The sequence below is a fragment of the Sarcophilus harrisii genome, chromosome 2 (assembly GCF_902635505.1).
Source record: "Sarcophilus harrisii chromosome 2, mSarHar1.11, whole genome shotgun sequence".
Taxonomy (NCBI): Eukaryota; Metazoa; Chordata; class Mammalia; order Dasyuromorphia; family Dasyuridae; genus Sarcophilus; species Sarcophilus harrisii.
The window spans coordinates 525,982,834-526,003,122 of record NC_045427.1 but is presented as its reverse complement, the minus strand read 5'-3'; the positions used below and the strand labels follow the sequence as shown (position 1 = coordinate 526,003,122).

Here is a 20,289-nt window from a genome sequence, read left to right as displayed (position 1 = left end):
ATTCTGCATTCTTAGAGCTCTGGGATTTGGTGGTGATGGTGGGTTAAGGAGAGATGAAGAAGCATTTTAAAAGCTATTCAATATGTGCCTAAGAGTCTACATCAGGGGTCCTCAAACTTTTTAAATAGGGGGCCAGTTCATTGTCCCTCAGACTGTTGGAGGGCCGGACTATAGTAAAAACAAAAACTTTGTTTTGTGGGCCTTTAAATAAAGAAACTTCATAGCCCTGGGTGAGGGGGATAATCGTCCTCAGCTGCCGCATCTGGCCCGAGGGCCTTAGTTTGAGGACCCCTGGTACATGGTCAGTCTCTGCCTAGAGTTGCAATTATACTTTGTAGGAAGCTTAAATACACTTTTTTTTAAAAAAAAAAAACTTGTCAAAAGGCAAAGCATCCTTTAGGGCTACATCAGTTTCAGACTAAATTCCACATTAAAAAAATGAACATAATCATTTCTAGATATGACCAGCCATTCTTTTAAAAGTATTTTTTAAAAACAGCAGCATAAACACCTCCTCGCGTACCTTCCAAGCCTTTTTTTTTTTTTTTTCAGTTAAACTTGCCTTTCTGGTGAACGTGCGACACAACAATGAACACGCTAGCATTTAATTTAAAGAAAAAAAGGTGCAAAATGAAAAGTGCCTTATCAATTCAACAAGAAAAGCTATACCAGTTACTACATTTTATATTAATTAAAACAATATATAAACAATATCTCTTTAGCTATATATAGTCTTCATGCCCATTTACCCTGTAATATATTATAATGCTATTGTTGCTATTGCTATGGACCCTTTCCGTGCTGTCCTGCCTACTGGCAATAATAGGTGAAAAAAATAAAAATCTTCCTTCATGAGACAATGAGCAGGTTATACAAACCAGGGCAGTCAACCTCTGCTCTGCATACCCAGCAGTCCCTGGTTACTATTGGACTTCTCTATTCTGACTAGAAAGACTGATTACTCGGTAGAAAGTCTGTGGGCAGTGAACTACAAGAAAAGACAACCTTGTAAACAGAGGTCAAAGATCAAGAAGCCAAGACAGAAAAAGGGTCCATATCTGTAGGCATAATGGAAATCATATGCATGAGAAAAACAAATTCGACTTTTATTTGTTTTCATTGTTTCCCCTCCTTTGCCTGACCCCGACCACCGAAAGATGTGCAGTGTGTTGGCTCTCCAGGTCTGTGCAGGGCCATATAAAGTGTCTTGGTTAATTTTTTTTTTTTTAATGTTTGTACTTCAGACATTCTAGAAGTGCTTAGGTGATAACATTTACCCATCAATTTGCATTGCTGGCTCAAATTCTGAAGTGAACAACTCCTTGTATAACGGAGGAAAATGAAGTCGCACAATGTCTGGGTATATTGCTTTAAATGCCATAAGCTTTTCTGTATGTCGTCCACATAGTGCTCTTAATGTAGACACCTTGCATATTAACTGTAAAGAAAAGGAAAGACAGAGGGTCAAAGGAGAAAAACAGCTATGGACTGAGATCTTTTTTTTTTTTTTTTTTTTTTTTAAACCTGGAAGGCACTTTAGAACACTAATACTTATTTTATACTTGGGCTTCTCTTCAGTCCATATAATTCTTTCTCCTTCACTTCAGACATAAGACAATTTAGTTCCAGAATAGGTGAATTAACTTTGCCAGAGATGCATAATCACACACTGGCAGAACCAGATTAAGAGTCATGTAATCTAATTACCAATCAGGAATTTTTCCACACTGTCTTCCTCTCAACTAATCATACAACAACATATCAAGAACAGCATTTATAGAGTGCTTTCAGGTTTGAAAAGAGCTTTACATATATAGCTAAGAAGTGCTCGAGGCTGGTCTAGACTCAGCTCTTGCTGACTCTTAGGTCTGGTGCTCTATCCACTGCACCATACCTAGCTGCCCTTGTCATCAGTCCTGTATACCTAACTCAGCATCTATGAAAGCAACTGGGTTTGTATCTGCATTTTTAAAATGGCAGAGTAAAAGAGAGCCAAGTCCATTAGAAATTTTTTCTGTTTTCTCCCCTTCACTTACCTCCATGCCACCTAATAATAAAATTAATTTTCAATCCTCAACTTTTCCACTTACCAATAAATATACTCCAATAGTAATTACGAATAAACAAACAAGCAAAGCATCTACCAAAATACTACAATACACACAGACAGTACAGATAGTCTAAGACAAGGAGTCACCAACTGGAGACTTTCTGGCTCCCACCTTGGTTAATATTCCATCTTCCCGATGATTCTTCTGTAGGACATGCTGAAGTGCTAGTTGAATTTTCTGCTGTAATTTTTCTATTTTTACCTTCTCCTGCAGCCACGAGCGATCTAAAAGTGAGCAGGAAGATGGCTGTAGTATTCCTCTAATATCACATAATTAGGAGTAGTCCTTGTGTTTTTCTAATATAATTTATCAAAGCCCTTTTAAAGTCTGATGATGCTGGTGGCTTCCCTCTGAGAATTCTCCAGTTTAATCTTGTCTTTAGCTTGTTTGTACATGGTTGTTTGCATGCTGCCTTTCCCATTAAAGGGTGAGATCCCCAAAATTAGGAGATACTCTTTTTGGTCTTTCTTGGTATCCCCTGCAATTAACAGAGTGTCTGGCATATGGTAGGTGCTTAATAAATGCTTCTTGATGAACTGATGAATCTTCTCTACAGCTTACTTTTTAAATTTTGTAAAGCAGGAAATGGGCAATTAAGTTTTTATAAGCACTTATTTATAAGCAATTAAGCATTTATAAGGATAAATAGAGCATGAGTTAGACCCTGAAATAACTTGCTTCTTAAAGCAAGTAGAGAAGTAGGATCTCTTCATAACTGTATATGCTATTTAAATTTAGCATGTGTATGCATAAAAGCAGATGGTCGATCACAAAACATTTATTTAGCTCTTATTAAATGCCAGGTACTATGCTAAGTGCTAGGGATATAAAGATAATATAGATAGCCCTGGCCATCAAGGTGCCCATATTTTAAAGGAGATGATATCCACTTAAGTAGATAAAAAACTATCATAGCAATCAAGTTTTCAAGATAACAAAATGTCTAGATGAAACTACTACTATAAGTGTACATAGTACATACAAGCCTTTTCTGGCAAATATTAGAACTATCCTATAGTTTAAAGTAACTAAGAGGTTTACTAAGACTTCAGAGTAGCAAATCATTTCGAGAAAAATAGTGTAATTGCATAAAAAATTTCATGGCAGAAAGCAATAAATTAATACAATTTATGATTCTAAAATACAAATATAAAGGGTGGGACAAAATCATGCAAGGTAGTACCAAAAAGGTTTATTAAAGTTGTTAAAGTTTATTAAAGATGTTAGAATGTTTTAGGGAGTATATTCCCAACTTTTACTATTAGAGCAAACAAGACCCATTCATGTTATTGCATTTGGAATCTCTACCTATAGAATATAGGTTAAATGAACCACCAATATGACTCATATTGGGTAATTATTTTTTAAAGGTATTATATGAACTGGAATACTTTGTTGGATCCCAATTTAACAGTTTTTTAAAAATCTAGTCAAGAAAGGGAAGTTATGCTTACTAATGTTAAAAATCAGTAAATTCTTTGCCTGGGCAATTCTAAAGCTATTATTTTTGCTAAAAGAAATCAGTCTTACCTGCAGACATTAACACAAATGCAGAAAACAATGCAATCTCATCTTCAGTCAGGTGCATAGAACATAAACTTTTTCCAAATTCAAAAACAAAGCTAATAAAGTCTTCACAACCTGTAAAAATAAAAACATAAAAGGCTTAGAATTTGAGCAAATATTCTAGGGGAAAAGATGTGACTATGATAATATTCAGATATAAGAATCTGATTTGAGAAAATGAAATGGTTAACCTACACACCAAAGTGGCAGTAACTAGTGGTAACTAGTTGGCATGCTAGGTAGAGTTCTGGACCTGAGGTCAGGAAGACTGAAGTTAAAATTGGGCCTGAGACACTTAATACTTGTGTGACCTTGGACATATCACTTAAATTATATACTTTAGTTTCCTAATTTTATAAACTAGGGTAACAATACTACAACATGGGGGGGGGGGTTGTGAGTACAAAATGAGATATTGCAGATTTTAAAGTGTTATATAAATACTAGAGATACTACTACTATCCTTACTACCACAACTACCACTTCTTCTACTACTTTAGTTTTTTTATTTTTATTTTTAATGAAGAATCGTGTGTATGTGTGTGTAAGCATTTTAGCAGAATAAATATGGTGCTAGATATTGGCATCAGGAAGTCCCGAGTTAAAATACAAACTTAGACATTTATTACTTTCATGACTATATGGAACCCACTTAATTGGTATATGCCTCAGATAATTCTTCAAAACTGTAAAATATTACTTAGAAATGGATGACATATAAATGGATATAAAATATCAAGGAACTATGATTCCTATCAGGGTGTGATTTTTATTGGTGGAAGAAATTTTCACAATGACAACATTTTAATTCCTTAAAATTGATATGTATTAATATAGCAACCATTTTGGAATAATAATCTATTTTCTTTCTAAGTTTGGAATCCTTGCCATCTAATTAACAGAATCATGTCAACAATTTTTAAATTGTGAATGTAATTAATATCTATAGGTCAAAGCAGAAGGACAGAACATAAACTCTTATTATTAGGCTAAATATGACAAGAATTTATGATAACACATATAAGACCATAAAAGCTTTTTAGAGTTTTCTTTAATGACAAAATAAAAGAATAAAATATTTTTTAGCTTTCAAATAACTATTCTCCATTTTGACAATATTTCTCCAAGTATCTCTTTCTGTTGTCCTGGCAATTCAGTTTAGAGTTTTCTTACCTAAGGATTTGAATACTTCAGGGCTAGCATATTTCCCATCAAAATATACGGTGTTGTTCTGAGAATCAAAGGCACGGCACATTCTGATAAACACCACTTCCAAAGAACCTAAATAAAGACAAAATGATTTATTTTATAATACTTTAGGGAATATAATCCTATAAATTGATTGGCAGTATGAGTTTCAATGGTATAGATGACATAATGAGTACTATATGGTAGGCTTAATAATCACATAGTGATTTACTCCAAATAAGTGAGATGTACTATAATCATTAAAGATTATGATGCTGAGGCATCATTAGTTTTTACAAAAGAAAAAATTTATTTTACAAATTAAAACCTTAGGATCACCTCTGCTTTTCTATGAAGAATTCTGGTGTTGCTAGGGAAAAGAAAAATGCTTCAAAGATAGAATGATAGATAGATATAGAGATATAGATAAAATTTTTAAAAATGGTAACTTGGTGCCTACTGAGCATCATAAGGAATCCTCTTTATTCTCACTATCTAAACTTCCCATAGGGTCCAAGAATATAGAAATAAATTTTATCAAAATTTAGGAATACAAGTACATAGCAAACATACTTATTCTTTCAGAAAAAAAGCCCCAACAGTGAATGATTGGATTTTTACAAGTAAACATAAACCATTTAAAGTGGGTTTTTACTAAGGGAATCATGAGCTAATGAAAACAGGAAAAAAAAAAAACCCCAAAACTATTCATTTCTCCTACCTTAACAAGCATTTCATTCACAACCAGGGTGAAATGAGCCTTGAAATTTGCCTGCAATGCACATACCTGCTTTTAAAAGCACAATTTGATCGTTTTGACACAGTTCCATAAATCCATCAATGCGTTTGGCAAACTCCACTACATACTGAATAGCTTCTGTTATTTTGACCGCGCACAACTGCCACATTACTTCCCTCTGCTGTGAAAGAGAGAAAACAGGTTACCATACAAAATCACCCACAAAGCGGACGTAATTGGTTTAACCGTCTAATGTGTTCAAATCCGTCTTAGGTGGTGGACTCCAGCAACCAAGTTGTCAGAGGTTTCCTATCTACTTTATATATATAAAAGCAATAGTTCATCTATTTTAGTTTAGATTCAGGAAAGCCATTTTCAAATCCCTCTTCTCCTTCCTCTGTCCTTAACCCATACAAAGTATTTTTTTTCCCTTTTTTCTCCCCATCTAGGACAAAGATAAAGAAGAGAAGCTATAAACACAAATGGCAAAAAGCTGAAGCATACCACTGCTTCAACAGAGACCATCTTATGGAGCGTTTGGTATGTCCTGGTGCCTTCTTGTTCTCATTCCGTACCCATTTCAAAAGCAAACCCAAATGGTGCATTAGAGCCCTAACCTGTTCAGCTGCTTCCCTTTTATAAATATGATACTAGAATAAGGAAGATACCCTGTCTGTCACAGTCAATTTCAGGCTCATTCTGCTGGTATGATAAATTAAAAAAAAAAAAAAATCACCAGATACCTACCTGAGTTTTAGTTTTGGCTTTAGCTCTATCACTAACTCCCAGTCTGTATGACCTTGGAAAAGTAAGTAACTTAACCCCACTGTGTTTCCATTTTCTTCTATAAAACTCCCTCCTTAAGTCTGAGTCTCACATGGTATCTTTTGAAACCTTTAAAGCCATCTAAACATCTGATACTTAACTTGAAGAAAATGAAAGTTGAGACTATTTTACTCCATCTTTCAGGCCTTTAAAGTTTCAAATGTAGCAAAACACAAATATACATTCATTTAAAATTTTTGGATATTTATTTAATTCTTTCCCTTTTTGACAAGCTGAATGCAATGTGTGCAATTTCACCAGCACATTGAAAGCTAAGTAGGATCACAAGCAGGGTATTACATTTCCTCGTTCATACTAAACTCCCCATAACTTTCTACTTCAAGCCTATAACCCTCACTGCTTTGGCCTAAAAAGAGATTCTGAAAGTATTCTTCATGATTTTACCTTGTTCTGATAATTTTCAATCTCTTCTTGAAGAAAAGTCTGCCATGTTATCTGCTGGAGCTCCTCTCTCAAGTATTGGCAAGTTTCCATATGTGACTTGGAAATATTCTGTGCAAGGTGTTCTAAGTCAAAACAAAACAAAAAAGATCAGAAAGCACAATGATTTCCCCCTTTCAGTCTTTAAATAAACTTTTGGAAATTACTCTGGCATTTTTCACTACTTAAAACAAACAAATAAGTTTAAGTTAAATATTCTTAATCTGGAATTTGTGAATTCCTCCCCCCAAAAAAGCCATGATAATTGTATCAAGATGGAGTGACCTAAAAAAGTCTTTGTGCAAAAAAGGTATGAGGTGGGGTGTATGACACAAAAACAGGATCAAGAATCTCTGCTCTAAGTCATTCTGAACAACTCATTAATGCTCAGTTTAGGAAGATATGAGCAGTCTGGACTTTGCAAACAGACAAGGAATGGAAACTTATTAGAACTTTTTGACTTTGATAACATTCTGTTCCCTTTCAACACATGTCTGGGAATGAATGAACATTAAGCCAGACATAACTAAAACACAAGTGAAAATTGAACTAATTCATTTTAGATGTATTCAAGAGACCTCTGAACTTGTTAGTATCTCCCCTTTCCACCTTTTTTGATGGGCTGATATTGGCACAGGTTATCTCCTACACAAATGATGAGAATTTAAGCTTAAATTAAAAAATTATATAGCTGCATAAACACAGAAAGATTCTGTAAGGGTTATAAAAAGGCTACATTTTGGTTTCTGTCTTGTAGGGAAGACATGATTTATACACAGAAAACAATTAAGTAATAGAGCAGTATAAGGTTAAATGTAATTATATATTATATAAGGAATACAGAATAAATATTGCGGAAGTCAAGAAGGAAGATATCAATGTTAGATAATTGGAAAATACTTCTTGGAGAAGGTAATGCCTGAGAGGATTTAGAAAAACATATTTAAAGAGGCATTATGTATGTATTTACACATATTATCAAGGAAGTTAAAACATCTGGGAAATAATATCAGATAGGTTAAGCTGAACTAGTTACCAGGAATAATATCAAGATGTAGTGTTTAGACCTGATGAGAAAGTGAAATGGAATTTTAGTTTTTAGTACCATATGAAGGTAGACTGAAGGCAGAAGAGATGAGAAAAACTAGTTATAAAGCTGTTTCAGAAATTTAGATGCTAGTCAAAAATGTTTTGACGAAAGGAATGGTAGTACAGAGAATTGAGTTGAAGGGATGAATTTAAAGGTTAATTCAAAAGAAGAGTTAATTAAGAATATCTGGTAAAAATACACAATGTTAGGAATAATGTCTCTGGGAGCTGACTTGGCCACAATGCTAAAAAAAAATTTCCATTTATCCAGAGGTGATTATTGACAGAATGAGAATCATTTATATGTGGAAACCACTTTAGACTGATTATATTTTACAGAAAGGAATAACTAGCAAAACTAGTACAAAAGGCAATAGGGAAGTAATAATACCCAAATAATCCTGAAACAAGGCATTGAACTACCTTTTAAAGAAACAAAGTTCTTCATAGAATATTTTCTTTGCTTTCAATAATCCTTTCCAGTAAATTAAGATATTTGTAAAAGTTTAAATTGGACTTGACCAATGAAAATGTCACATGTAGAATTAGTTGAGTTTAATACAAACTATTAAAAAGTTTCCAATATAATGCTAATAATAGAGAAAATGATAAGTTGAACTGTATAAATCCTATCCTCAGACCCCTATAGATTCAGTCTGCCAAAGAGTCTGGGCACAAATAAATCTGGAATGAACTCCCTAGGGTCCTTTAAACATGGTATCCACTTCAGCGTGGACATGTACTCATAAGGCAGGTGGGGGTTGAGAGGAAGAGGAGAAATTTGTTTTTCATGCTGCTCATAGTTTATTATTTCATATAGTGCTGCAGTACATTACTAAGTCAACATCTGAATAAATTGTATCTTATCACATAAAATGGATTCATCTTTCTTGATATCCTTGACCCAAACTACTTTTTTCCTATTTCTAAACCAGTCAATAAAAGGGGTACAACTGAATGTTTAAATGTGAATAACTCACCAGTAGAGGGCAGTGGCCACATTCTTACCAGTTAAGAATTTCACAATGTTTTTGATTATGACTCACAAACTCTTTATTTGCTAAATTCTGATTAAGTTTGGATTTTTAGAAAATTGTATTGCTCTTTGTAAAGCCTCTCTAATTCAGCAAATAAGAAAAACCACATTGCCGAAAAGTTAGGAACTTAGTTTATTTCTTCCAACAATGCTTTATTTCTCAATTATGGAAATGGGAAAAGAAAATAACTTTCGTTTTCTACACAGGTCTCCAGGGTTGTTAGACTGTGCTATCTAAACCAAATATAGAACTTCATGATGGAACCAAATTATCTAGCTAGAAATTTAGAAGAGTTTCCATTAAAAACCCGGGGTGGGGGAATGGGAGATATGTAAGATGCTACTCTGGAAGGCTAGAAGTCATCATAAGAAGAATGAACTGGTAATGTAGCATATGTTAACCTCCAAAATCACATCTGTAATTGCTATACATTTGCTAATCAAAATCTAATGATAAAAGTTATTCTGGCATCACAACATAGTAAATTACAAAATTTCATTTACTTAATGTTTAAGATTCAATCACTAATATTTTTAAATGCATGAATTAGTTTAAATTCTAGAACATTAGCACTTAAATTGCTAGCTCCTGTCATGATACAATAATCCTCTTAGTTCTGCATTTCAATTTAATAATAAGACTGAAATGCCTACTGTATTCAAGGGCCTGAGCTTTTAAAGAACTGATGTTGGTCAAATTAATTAAAAAATAAATTATTAAATTAAATTGAAAAATTTAATAAAAATCAAAATTGGTCAAAAATGATTTTGTAAAAAAATTATACATTTATTCAAGTCAATTCTATTTTAGTTCTACATTTCAGACTGATTACTAGTGGGAAGGGGAAAGGAAGGGACTAAGCTTTTATATAGTACCTACTATGCGAGACACTGTAGTAAAATTTGAAAGATCCTTATGTACTTTAAGTATCTATGGTAATATTTAGTCTCTGAAGAAACAATAGCATATTTGGTGTGTGGCTTGTTACTTTAGTCATATATGTTAAAACAACAATATTAAGTTTAAAGATAACAATAGAGAACAGCAAAGAACAAACAGAATTTATGGAGACATAACAATAAAATTAAAACAATGTTGGGTCATTAAAAAGGATGAAAGTTTTCAATCAAATCCTGGTGTAGCTCTGATAATTTTGCTCTTCTCACATTTCTGTTTAAGAGCCAACTGAGATTACAAGATAAAGAGTTCTGGGTCCAATTCAAGAAAAACAACATAAAATAACCTGTCTTCAAGTTCATTAATTTAAAAAGATGTGAAGATACCTTTAATACTATTCACTGGTTAAAGATGAAGCTTTAAAAAGTGCTCTTGTGAATTTAGATTCATAAAACAAATAATGATAAACTGCAAAAAAAAAAAATCCATTTGTTCTATTTTCAGAAAGGTCACGTAGACATCAAAAATCTGCTCCCTTCCCCACAAAAAAAAAAAAAAAAAAAAAAAAAAAAAAGTGTTTTCTAATGGAGAAAAGATGTAAAGAAGAGCAACATCTATAGAACGTAAATGAGGATTTCAATTGCTTACAAAGTCTTTCTGCTCCTGCTGTTAATTTCCCCTCTGAAAACTTAATTCTCTCATTGTCACAGATCAGTCACTTCCACAGCAACTCACTGAAAGGTCCCAAAGGATTAGAACCTTGAGTAAGGAATTACCAGGAAGAGTAGATCCAACTAAAAACTCACTGAGGTTCTTCTCAAGAGTCCCCTGATAATAGTACAATATTTAACACAAGAGTCCCCTGATAATAGTACAATATTTAAAGTCCAATGAAAACGGCAAACAATAATTTCTTAGAAAGGCTATTGTGTTTTCTCATTTTTACAGTCCTGTCTATATTTAATTGAAAGTGCTGTAACAATGGTAACCATAAACAAATTACAGCTATTTTTGCAGTGATTAGTCACTGAAGTGAACAGATTGGGTGGCTAGTATCCATTACCAAAATATGTAGAATAAACAAAATTACAGCTCCACTGAACTCAGGTCTTCCCAATTCTCAAGTCTAGCCCTCTTTACCTTTTAGAGCAGTGATTCCCAAAGTTAAGTTCTAGAGAATCATGGGAGGGACCTCTGAAACCCTTTCAGAAGGTTTACAAATTCAAAATTAGTTTTTATTTCTAATATGATAAATATCTATAAACATAACCCACATAAAACTGTTAGGACAAATCCGCAATCATTTTTAATAGTATAAAGACAGCGAGAACAAAAGTTTGAGAACCACTGCTTTAGAGAATATGGACAATAACTGGAAATATCTCAAAGAAATCAATAGTAACATTTCCTAAACCTAATAAATTCTGTGGAATTTGAACTTTCTGCTAGACACACGCATTTCCTTTACTTTAATGGTTCTTTACAGTCAATTCAATAATTGACTAAGCAATGAGAAGATGACTACACAGGATGGAATTGGAGGGTAAATTTCTAATAGCATGCTCGTTAGGAGAAAGCTAAATGTGTTAAACTTTTCATTCAAAGGGTATTATTAAAGCAATTACAGAAACTTTTCTCTGGTATTACCTAATTCTGCCATGGATACAGTCGGAGAAGTCTCTCCATTTGTGAAAGAGCAATAAGGGAAGAAACCCGATGCTGGTGTGTAGTCACATATTGGTTCTGGTTTGATTCCATTAATATCAAGACCCGACTGATCTGGAGAAGGCTGTATGTCTAAGTAGAAGCTGCTAACTGCAGAGTCTGCTTTGCTACCTTCAGGGGTATGACCGTCAATGTAATTACTGAGGTCCTCATGGAGCTCCGTTAGCCCGTTGGTGGTGATATTATAGGTAGGTGTCAGGGGCTCTGCCTCGCCAGGCTGCTGCTGGTGATCTCGCTGCTGCTGCTGCATCCGGTGTTTCTGTACCTCGGCGTATAAGCTGTCCCTCTGCTTTTTTGACATCCGGCCAAATTTTACAGCTGGAAGAGGGAAAAAGGACAGAGACATATATATATACACACATATATATGTGTGTGTGTGTGTATACAAACATTCATGTAAATATATATATACATTTATATGCCTAAAACAGACAAATTGGTATGTGCACACACAAAGTAGTGCTGATAGGTTATCATTTTCCCCTCAAATATCTTTACATAGTGGTGACACAATAATAGGGTGGTAAGTATATGATAATGAAACTGACCCCAATTGGGAACTTAACTGGGTTTGGCAGGAGATAGAGCACTGGCCCTGGTGTCAGGAGGATCTAAGTTCAAATCCAGTTTCAGCTGTGTTATTTTGGGCAAGTCACTTAACCCCAAGAGCCTCCAAAAAATTCAACTCCTTTCTCGGCCACTTATTAGATCAGTATTGAGCAAATCACTTAACTTCTCCTACTCTCAGTTTCCTTATCTGTAAAACTGAAATAATAATATAATATACATAATATATTATACCATATTACAAGTTATAATGTAATATATATTCTCTAGTATAATGTAATATAATATAATATGATAATGCCATTTAACTCCCAAATAACTTTGCTGGCTTAGGTCAATACGCTAGATAATTGTTGGATATATTTTTTTGAAGAACTACATAGAAGAAACTGATTAAGATGGAACATCAGCCAAAGTGACCAAAAGTTGGGTGGAACAGTGGCAAAACATAGGCAGACCATTGTGAAAACAAATGGAATAATATGTGTAAAGTAACGTGTAAACCTGAACATGCTATATAAATGCCATCTAATATTATTACTGCAAGTCATTTTAAAGATAAAGAAACTCAAGCTCAGAAACTTCATGTGACATTTCCACAATTATTTAGGTAGTGAGTATCTAGGGAAGAATTCGAACACACACACACACACATCTTTATGGTCAGAAGGCCGTTTACAGATTGCTAATTGTAACTGATTATATATTATAATATATATTGATTATAATTCCATACTCCTACATGGCACAAAGTATTTTCTCTCTAAACAAAGAGAATATCACTGTCTGTATTGGGAGACAGTGATAAAAGTCAGTCTTCCAACTTTTAGTTCAGTGTTCACATTTCTATGTTAATTTTTTCAGACAGAGGCAGTTAGAAGGTACAGGGGATAGAAGACTGGGTCTGGAGAACTTGAGCTCAAATCCAGTCTCAACACCCTGTGTTTGCCTCCATGTAAAATGGGGACAATAACCTCTTGGGGTGAAGACCAAATGAGAAAATATTTGTGAAGCACTCAGTATAGTACTTTGTACATAATATTGTCTATTCTCTACCTTCAGGCCAATCACTAAAGTTTTTATATTATCCCTATATTTTGTGCTTTAGATTTTGATTCATTTTTCTCCTTTTTTTTAATCTAAAGAAGATGCCCTATTTGGTCATGGTAACCCCCATAGCAACACTGGGCCACATTTTTCAGAAAGTATATGATACCATTCTGTTATCATTGGTCCCGAGTTATCCATACTTGAATTCTGGCTTCTGTGCTTCTCCCTTGGGATATGCCTCCAGGTACAAAATGAAGAGATAATTAGGGAAGTTATCTGGGGATCATCCAGCTTGTACAATTATTTCTCCTGAAACAATCAGATCACTGAGGAAAAAATTATTTATTAGCTTGAATCATTCCTGTAAAAGTTCACAATTCTCTACTTTTCAGAAGTAGGCAAAGACTCTGTTGAGTATTGCTGATGCTATTATAATTAGAAATAGAAAATATGAATTAATTCATCTGACCTCCACCTTATTGTTTCAGGGGAAGAAAAATGAAAATGAGTTTATTGGCTTAGGTCAAAACACTAGATAGTTATTAGACTTTTTTTTAAGCCAAAGAATACTTATACTAATTCTTTTTCTGCATAGAAGAAACTGACTAAGATGGAACAACTGTCCTAGTGTTCAAAACCTGAGTGGAAAAGTAGCAAAAGCAGCAATGGTCTAGGCAGACCATCCTAGAAGGTAGCATTTATATAGCACTTCACATAAGTTTTCTCATTTGACCTTCACAACCACCCTGTGAGGTAAGTGCTATTATTATCCCATTTGCATAGATGAAGGAACTAAGGCTGAGAAGGTTAAGTGATTTGCCCAAGATCACACTGCTAATAAATGTCTGAGCATGCATTTCAACTCAGGTTGCATTCTGTCTACTGCCAAATGGATACCCATAATTTTGCAAGTACAAAAACTGACTTGAAACCCAACACAGTGTGTACCATTTATCATTTGCAAAGAATTTAGAGACCCTATAGCCATCCTCCCTGAAACAATTAAAAAATATGTCCCATTATATCCAGTGAATAAATCCAAGTAGAATTTTATTGTTCCATAGTATAACAACTACACAGTAACTTCTGTCTTACCCTATAGTACCTTCATAATAATACCTTTCAAAAGAAGAAAGAAAAACTGTTCTTGAGAAAATATATTCTCATCCTGTGACTTTAATTTACAGGTTCCCAAGCAACACCTAATTTTGTCAGCTCAGTGCCAACAGAAGAGAAAATCTGCTGGCATTGCACATCACAGGAATTTCTAAGAATATGGTGTAAATTGTTTGTGACCTGTATCTGTCAGCTCCAAAAAATTTCAGTTTTTTTCTTTAATATTCCAAAAGTCACACACATATACCACCACCACTGTGGGCTGCAATCTGTGTAAGTATTAAGTCTACTGGAGTTTCTAAATATCATATTCCATCAACAGGACAGACTTTATCAGACAGCATGCCCAGTTAGCTGAAGTTGATTTTGACAGGACAGTCCTTTAAAAAGAAACCTTATTAGAAAAGACATTATATTCAATTGGATCTCATGAAAGGACCATCCTGCATTATGAAATGATCTCAACTGTACATACTGTGTTTGTGCCCAGTTTCCATGTATTTGAATAACTGCCTTAAAATTTGTACACTTAAGATAGTTTCCCAGACAAATCTAGAATGTCTTATAATTGGACAGTAAATGGGTTCTCCTTCTTAAAATATTTTTCGTTAATGAAAAGAACATTTGTTGGTGATGCAAGCTCTGCTTTATTCTCATATACTTTGTGTATACAAATATTTGATTTCAGCATACAATTTTTCAAAATATGCACTGTAAGCCAAAATTGATTTGCTCTGAATGTCAATAATCCTTTTGGGATATAACATCTGTCTACAAAACTATAAATTTGGGGGAAGTGCTTTGCTGTCTGGCAAAATGTAATGGGAATTCAAAGTATGAAGGCACTAAGATTTACACCTTTGTTTAATCAATGCATCTCCATACAGTGTCTTAAAGTTATACACTGGAAGCATTCTTGACACATTTCCCTTGTCATACCACTCTTACTGAATCAGCTTAAACTAACCAACTCTCTGGGAGATGCAGCAAATTGGATCAACATCTACATTACAACACGAAATAGGAAAATATATGGAAGTGCTTGGTTCACATTTAAGAAGTGTTTTAACAATCTCATCCTAAGAAAGGGTGTTCCTGTGCCCTAGGAACACAACTCAAATTGGGAGGGCTCACCATCTCGAGACATCCCTACAGCAAGGCATTTCTGTAATCGACAGTGTTGGCAGCGGTTTCTACTAGTTCGATCAATCAAACAATTCTTCTGACGAGGACAGGAGTATGTGGCATTACTTTGCTGACTCCTCCTGAAAAAGCCCTGTGATTTAAGTCACAAAATGCAAAAAAAGAGTATGTTAGTATCAATTTTATCTACCCAATGCTAAAGACAGTATACTAAGTGGCATTAATATTTAATGGAGAATTAAACTTGTATTGGAATCATCTAGGAAATCATTAATGAAATTAAAGCTGGTGTTTATTTTTTTTTTTCCTGAGCTAAATGAATCTCCTGAGTCCAATCTTACAATCCTTACACATGCAAAATTCCCTTTAATTTCAGCAGGGTTGCGTAAGGGGTATTGGACTTGGTTCCCTCTTTGTGACCATCAATGATTAAAAGAAATTCCCTTGGAAAAGAAATGGAAGGAAATTAATCACTCACCTGTGTTTTCTTTAGATTTCTAAAATTTTTACTGCAAAAAAATCACACTGAACAAGGATACGCTTTTCCACATTTTCTGAAGTTTAAACAATAACTTTACCCCAGAAGTCCTGATTGGCTTGGATCCCAGAAATAACACTGAGATTGCCCCTGTCCATTTTAGCTCATTTACTTCATTCAGCTAAGGTCAAGTCACTTCACTTGTTTGCTTATCAATATCCTCATCAATCAAATAAAGGAGTCAATTAGGTGATTGTTGATCTTTCAATCAGGTTCACTTCTTTTTCTTGACCTTTTATTAGTCAATCAATAAACATTTATTAAATGCCTATTATGAGCCAGGTACTGTGTTAAGTCCTGGGGATACAAAGAAAGGCAAAAGGCAATCATTGCTTTTAGGGAGCTCATAGTCTTATGGGGAGACAACACGTTAACACCTATATACAAATTACATATAGGATAAACACAGGCACGGTACTAGAATTCAGGAAAGGCTTTCTGTACAAGGTGGGATTCTAGGTGGGTCTTGAAGGAAGCCAAAGAAACTAGGAGGAAGGGATGAAGAAGGAGAACATTCTAACTAAGGAAATTAAAGCCAGTTAAAATTTTTGGAGATGGGAGAGGGAATGTGTTATTCAATAGCACAGAGGACAATATCACCAGATCATAGATTATGTGGGGGTAGGGGAATAAATTGTAAGGAGATTGGAAAAGGGTGTATGTGGGTGTATTATGAAGAAGTTATGAAGAGCTTTGGATGCCCAAAAGAGGATTTTATGATTTATAAATTTGACCAGGGTTAAGAGGATATTACTGGAATCTACTGAGTAGGAGGATGACATGGTCAGACTTGCACTTTAGGATGATCATTTTGACAGCTGATCAGAGGACTGAAATGTGGAGCAACTTGTGGCAGGCCCATCAACTGGCAAGCTGTGTGATCCTATGCAAGTCACTTAGCCTTATTTGCTTCAGTTTCCTCATCTGCACAATGAGTTGGAGATGACTGAAACAACAGATGTGCCATGCACTCTGTTAATTGCTTTTACAGATAGTATATCTCTTTTATTAGCTTGCTAGTGATCACACGGCCAGTAAGAGACTGGATTTGAACTCAGGAAAATGAGTCTTTATGATTCCAAGCACAGTGCTCTATCCATTGTGCAATGTAGCTGCTCCTGCCCTCCCTCACTACCAAGTCACATAATACTCTTACTAAATGCTGAATTTGGTGAAATGTATGTTGAACTGTTATCAATCTAGTCCATCCCCTTAACTTCCCAAAGTCCCAGATTAGGAAACCAAAATCCAAAGAGAAGAAATATTTTGCCTGAGGTCACAGCATTACTTGGTAGCACAACCAAGTCTGTATTTAACAGCACCATTTACTCTGTGTATCTAGATGGTAGTTGAACCCTTAGCTTCAAATAACTTGACAGACCAACTAATGAGGTTGGCAAACTTCCTGTGTCCTTTTCATTTTTAAATTATAATGTACCCAGAGGATGCTCCTTGATGCTCAGAGGTAGATATAGTAGTTTTAATACTAGCAAGATAGACCCATTCAAAGGATTAATGTCATAAGAGGAAAAATAATACCTAAAGCAGGTGGACTTTGGGGAAATTAGTAGTGTAGTGAGGGAAGCTGATCAGAGTATTTGCTCACCCCAAGCTCATGGCTATCTAACGAGGAAGAGGAGAAGATATAAAAGCTAAGGCAAATAGGCAGCTCAAGTCCCATGTAGCAATATGAAAGGAAAAACTGAAGGAGATAGGGAGTACTGTCCCTCAGTTTGTCTTGGTAATGTCTAGGGAATTTACATGGCTAAGACATGCCTATGGATTACAGGTGTTTGCAATTTTTGTCTTTAAAACCCAACAAAGCCACTTGCTATTACCCTCAATCCCCTTCTGCTCCTCATTGCTCATCTACATAGCTTCCATAGCAACACAAGGCTCCTGAAAGCCCAAAGCTTACAGCTAAAGCCCTGAAAACCTCACAGTCCATGGGGTCATGAAGAATCCGACGTGACTGAATGACTCAACACAACATACCATCCAGTCTTTCTTTCCATCACTATAGAAGCTAGCAGAGAGAGCAAAAATATGGAGTATGAAATCAATTTTATATCGCCACACAATTTTTTCTCAATTATCAGTAGACAAGAAGAATATTTGCTTACATTCTTTTAATGACAACATCCAGTCAATACAGCAAGGAGCTACCATTTTTGTTACTGCTCTTTTCACCTAGGCAGATCACAACTCCCTTTATAATTTAACAGATGATCTTCAAGAGTTGCAAAGGTCAGGTTTATCATGCTATGGTCAAGCTAATGGAGAGCTTCATCGAGATTTGCTAAGCTACATAATGTGGGAGGACCATTACCAGGTTCACAGACAAAGTCCTTCTCTATAGCTTTTAAGAGCCCCCTACTCATCCACTGCAGCATCAGGCATCTCAGTAAGACTTTAGTAAAGGCACATATACAGTTATACACAATCTGGTGCTACCTGGAGGATCCTTGACCTCTTCAGGCCACTGTTAACTTTTTAAAATGAATGGTCTGGATTAGATGATGACTGAGACGTCTAAGCCTATGAGCCTATGACTATGACTTGTAAACACTCTTCACTCTTTGCTTTTCTACTGACTCTTCTGGAGTTCTTCATTTTTCAGTCATCTTTGACCCTTTGTGATTCCATTTGGGGCTTTCTGGGCAAAGATACTGGAGAGTTTTGTCATTTCCTTCTTATTTTACAGATGAGCTAACTGAGGCAAATAGGGTCAAGAGACTTTCTAAGCTAGGAAGTGTGTGAGGCTAGATTTGAACTCAGGAAGATAAGTCTTCCTCATTCCAGATCTGGCATCTAACTATTGTGCCAGCTTGTTGTCTATAGTATATATTTATGATTTATAGATTAAATCTCAGTTTTTAGATTATTTAAAAAAAATATGGGCTAGTCATTACCTTCAAAGATCATCCCTGGGCTCCAATTTCACTATAGCTTTCAAAATGTGAAGGCAAGAACTGAAGGCTAGCTCTCTCAAGTAAATGTTAGATCCATAACAAATACACTATAATAATTACCTTCTGTTTTCTAGACACTAAACTAAGACAACACAATGAGCATTAATAAAGTTTGGTATGTTAGCACTGCTTGCTGATAACCTGCCCTGCAAATTTGAACCTCTAAGGAAGGGACTGAATAGCCACAGGATGATGCCTTTTTTTTTTTTTTTAATGGTTAGAGAAACAAGGACACCAATTAACAAAACTGTCTGACTACAAAGTAATGAGATTGATTTTTATGATACAAATAATGTCAGGCCTCAGATATTCATAACGGTAAAAATGAAGTAATATGAGAACTGGATTTGGGAATCCTGGGTTTTACCTCTACTTTTGATGCTTATTAGCTATGTGATCATGGGTAAATCTTTTTAACTTCATAAAGTAACATTTATTAAGGAATTACATTTTTCAAAAGTACTTTAAATTTTGTTCTAGTAGCTAGTAGCTAGTATTCTAGTAGCTAGTAGCTATGTGATCTTGGATAAATTTTTTTTTAACTTCATTAAGGAGCTATCTTTTTCTTTTTCTTTTTTTTTTTTTTTGAATTTGATTTCGGATGATTTTTATTTTATTTTTTTTATTTATTTATTTTTTTGGTTTTTTTTTTTTTTTTTATTTAATAGCCTTTTATTTACAGGATATATACATGGGTAACTTTACAGCATTAACAATTGCCAAACCTCTTGTTCCAATTTTTCACCTCTTACCCTCCCCAGATGGCAGGATGACCAGTAGATGTTAAATATATTAAAATATAAATTAGATACACAATAAGTATACATGACCAAAACGTTATTTTGCTGTACAAAAAGAATCAGACTCTGAAATATTGTACAATTAGCTTGTGAAGGAAATCAAAAATGCAGGTGTGCATAAATATAGGGATTGGGAATTCAATGTAATGGTTTTTAGTCATCTCCCAGAGTTCTTTTTCTGGGCATAGCTAGTTCAGTTCATTACTGCTCCATTAGAAATGATTTGGTTGATCTTGTTGCTGAGGATGGCCTGGTCCATCAGAACTGGTCATCATATAGTATTGTTGTTGAAGTATATAATGATCTCCTGGTCCTGCTCATTTCACTCAGCATCAGTTCGTGTAAGTCTCTCCAGGCCTTTCTGAAATCATCCTGTTGGGTCATTTCTTACAGAACAGTAATATTCCATAATATTCATATACCACAATTTATTCAGCCATTCTCCAACTGATGGACATCCATTCATTTTCCAGTTTTTAGCCACT

At 34.7% G+C, this 20,289-nt stretch overlaps 1 protein-coding gene across 5 annotated transcripts in view; it reads right to left on the bottom strand.

Annotated features, from left to right (window-relative positions):
* Positions 1–527: 527 nt before the first annotated feature.
* Positions 528–20,289, bottom strand: part of RORA (RAR related orphan receptor A) — an 854,973-nt gene continuing 835,211 nt past the window's right edge. For 4 of the 5 annotated variants that reach the window (XM_031949455.1, XM_031949456.1, XM_031949460.1 and 1 more), the window contains 8 exons: positions 15,486–15,627; positions 11,541–11,936; positions 6,835–6,956; positions 5,653–5,785; positions 4,851–4,958; positions 3,642–3,752; positions 2,223–2,335; positions 528–1,438 (listed from right to left, as the gene is read on the bottom strand). In XM_031949455.1, the coding sequence (XP_031805315.1) occupies positions 1,274–1,438; positions 2,223–2,335; positions 3,642–3,752; positions 4,851–4,958; positions 5,653–5,785; positions 6,835–6,956; positions 11,541–11,936; positions 15,486–15,627 (1,290 nt within the window). In that variant the 3' untranslated portion in view covers positions 528–1,273. The remainder of the gene's footprint in view (positions 1,439–2,222; positions 2,336–3,641; positions 3,753–4,850; positions 4,959–5,652; positions 5,786–6,834; positions 6,957–11,540; positions 11,937–15,485; positions 15,628–20,289) is intronic. The other variant, XM_031949458.1, reaches the window with a different exon arrangement.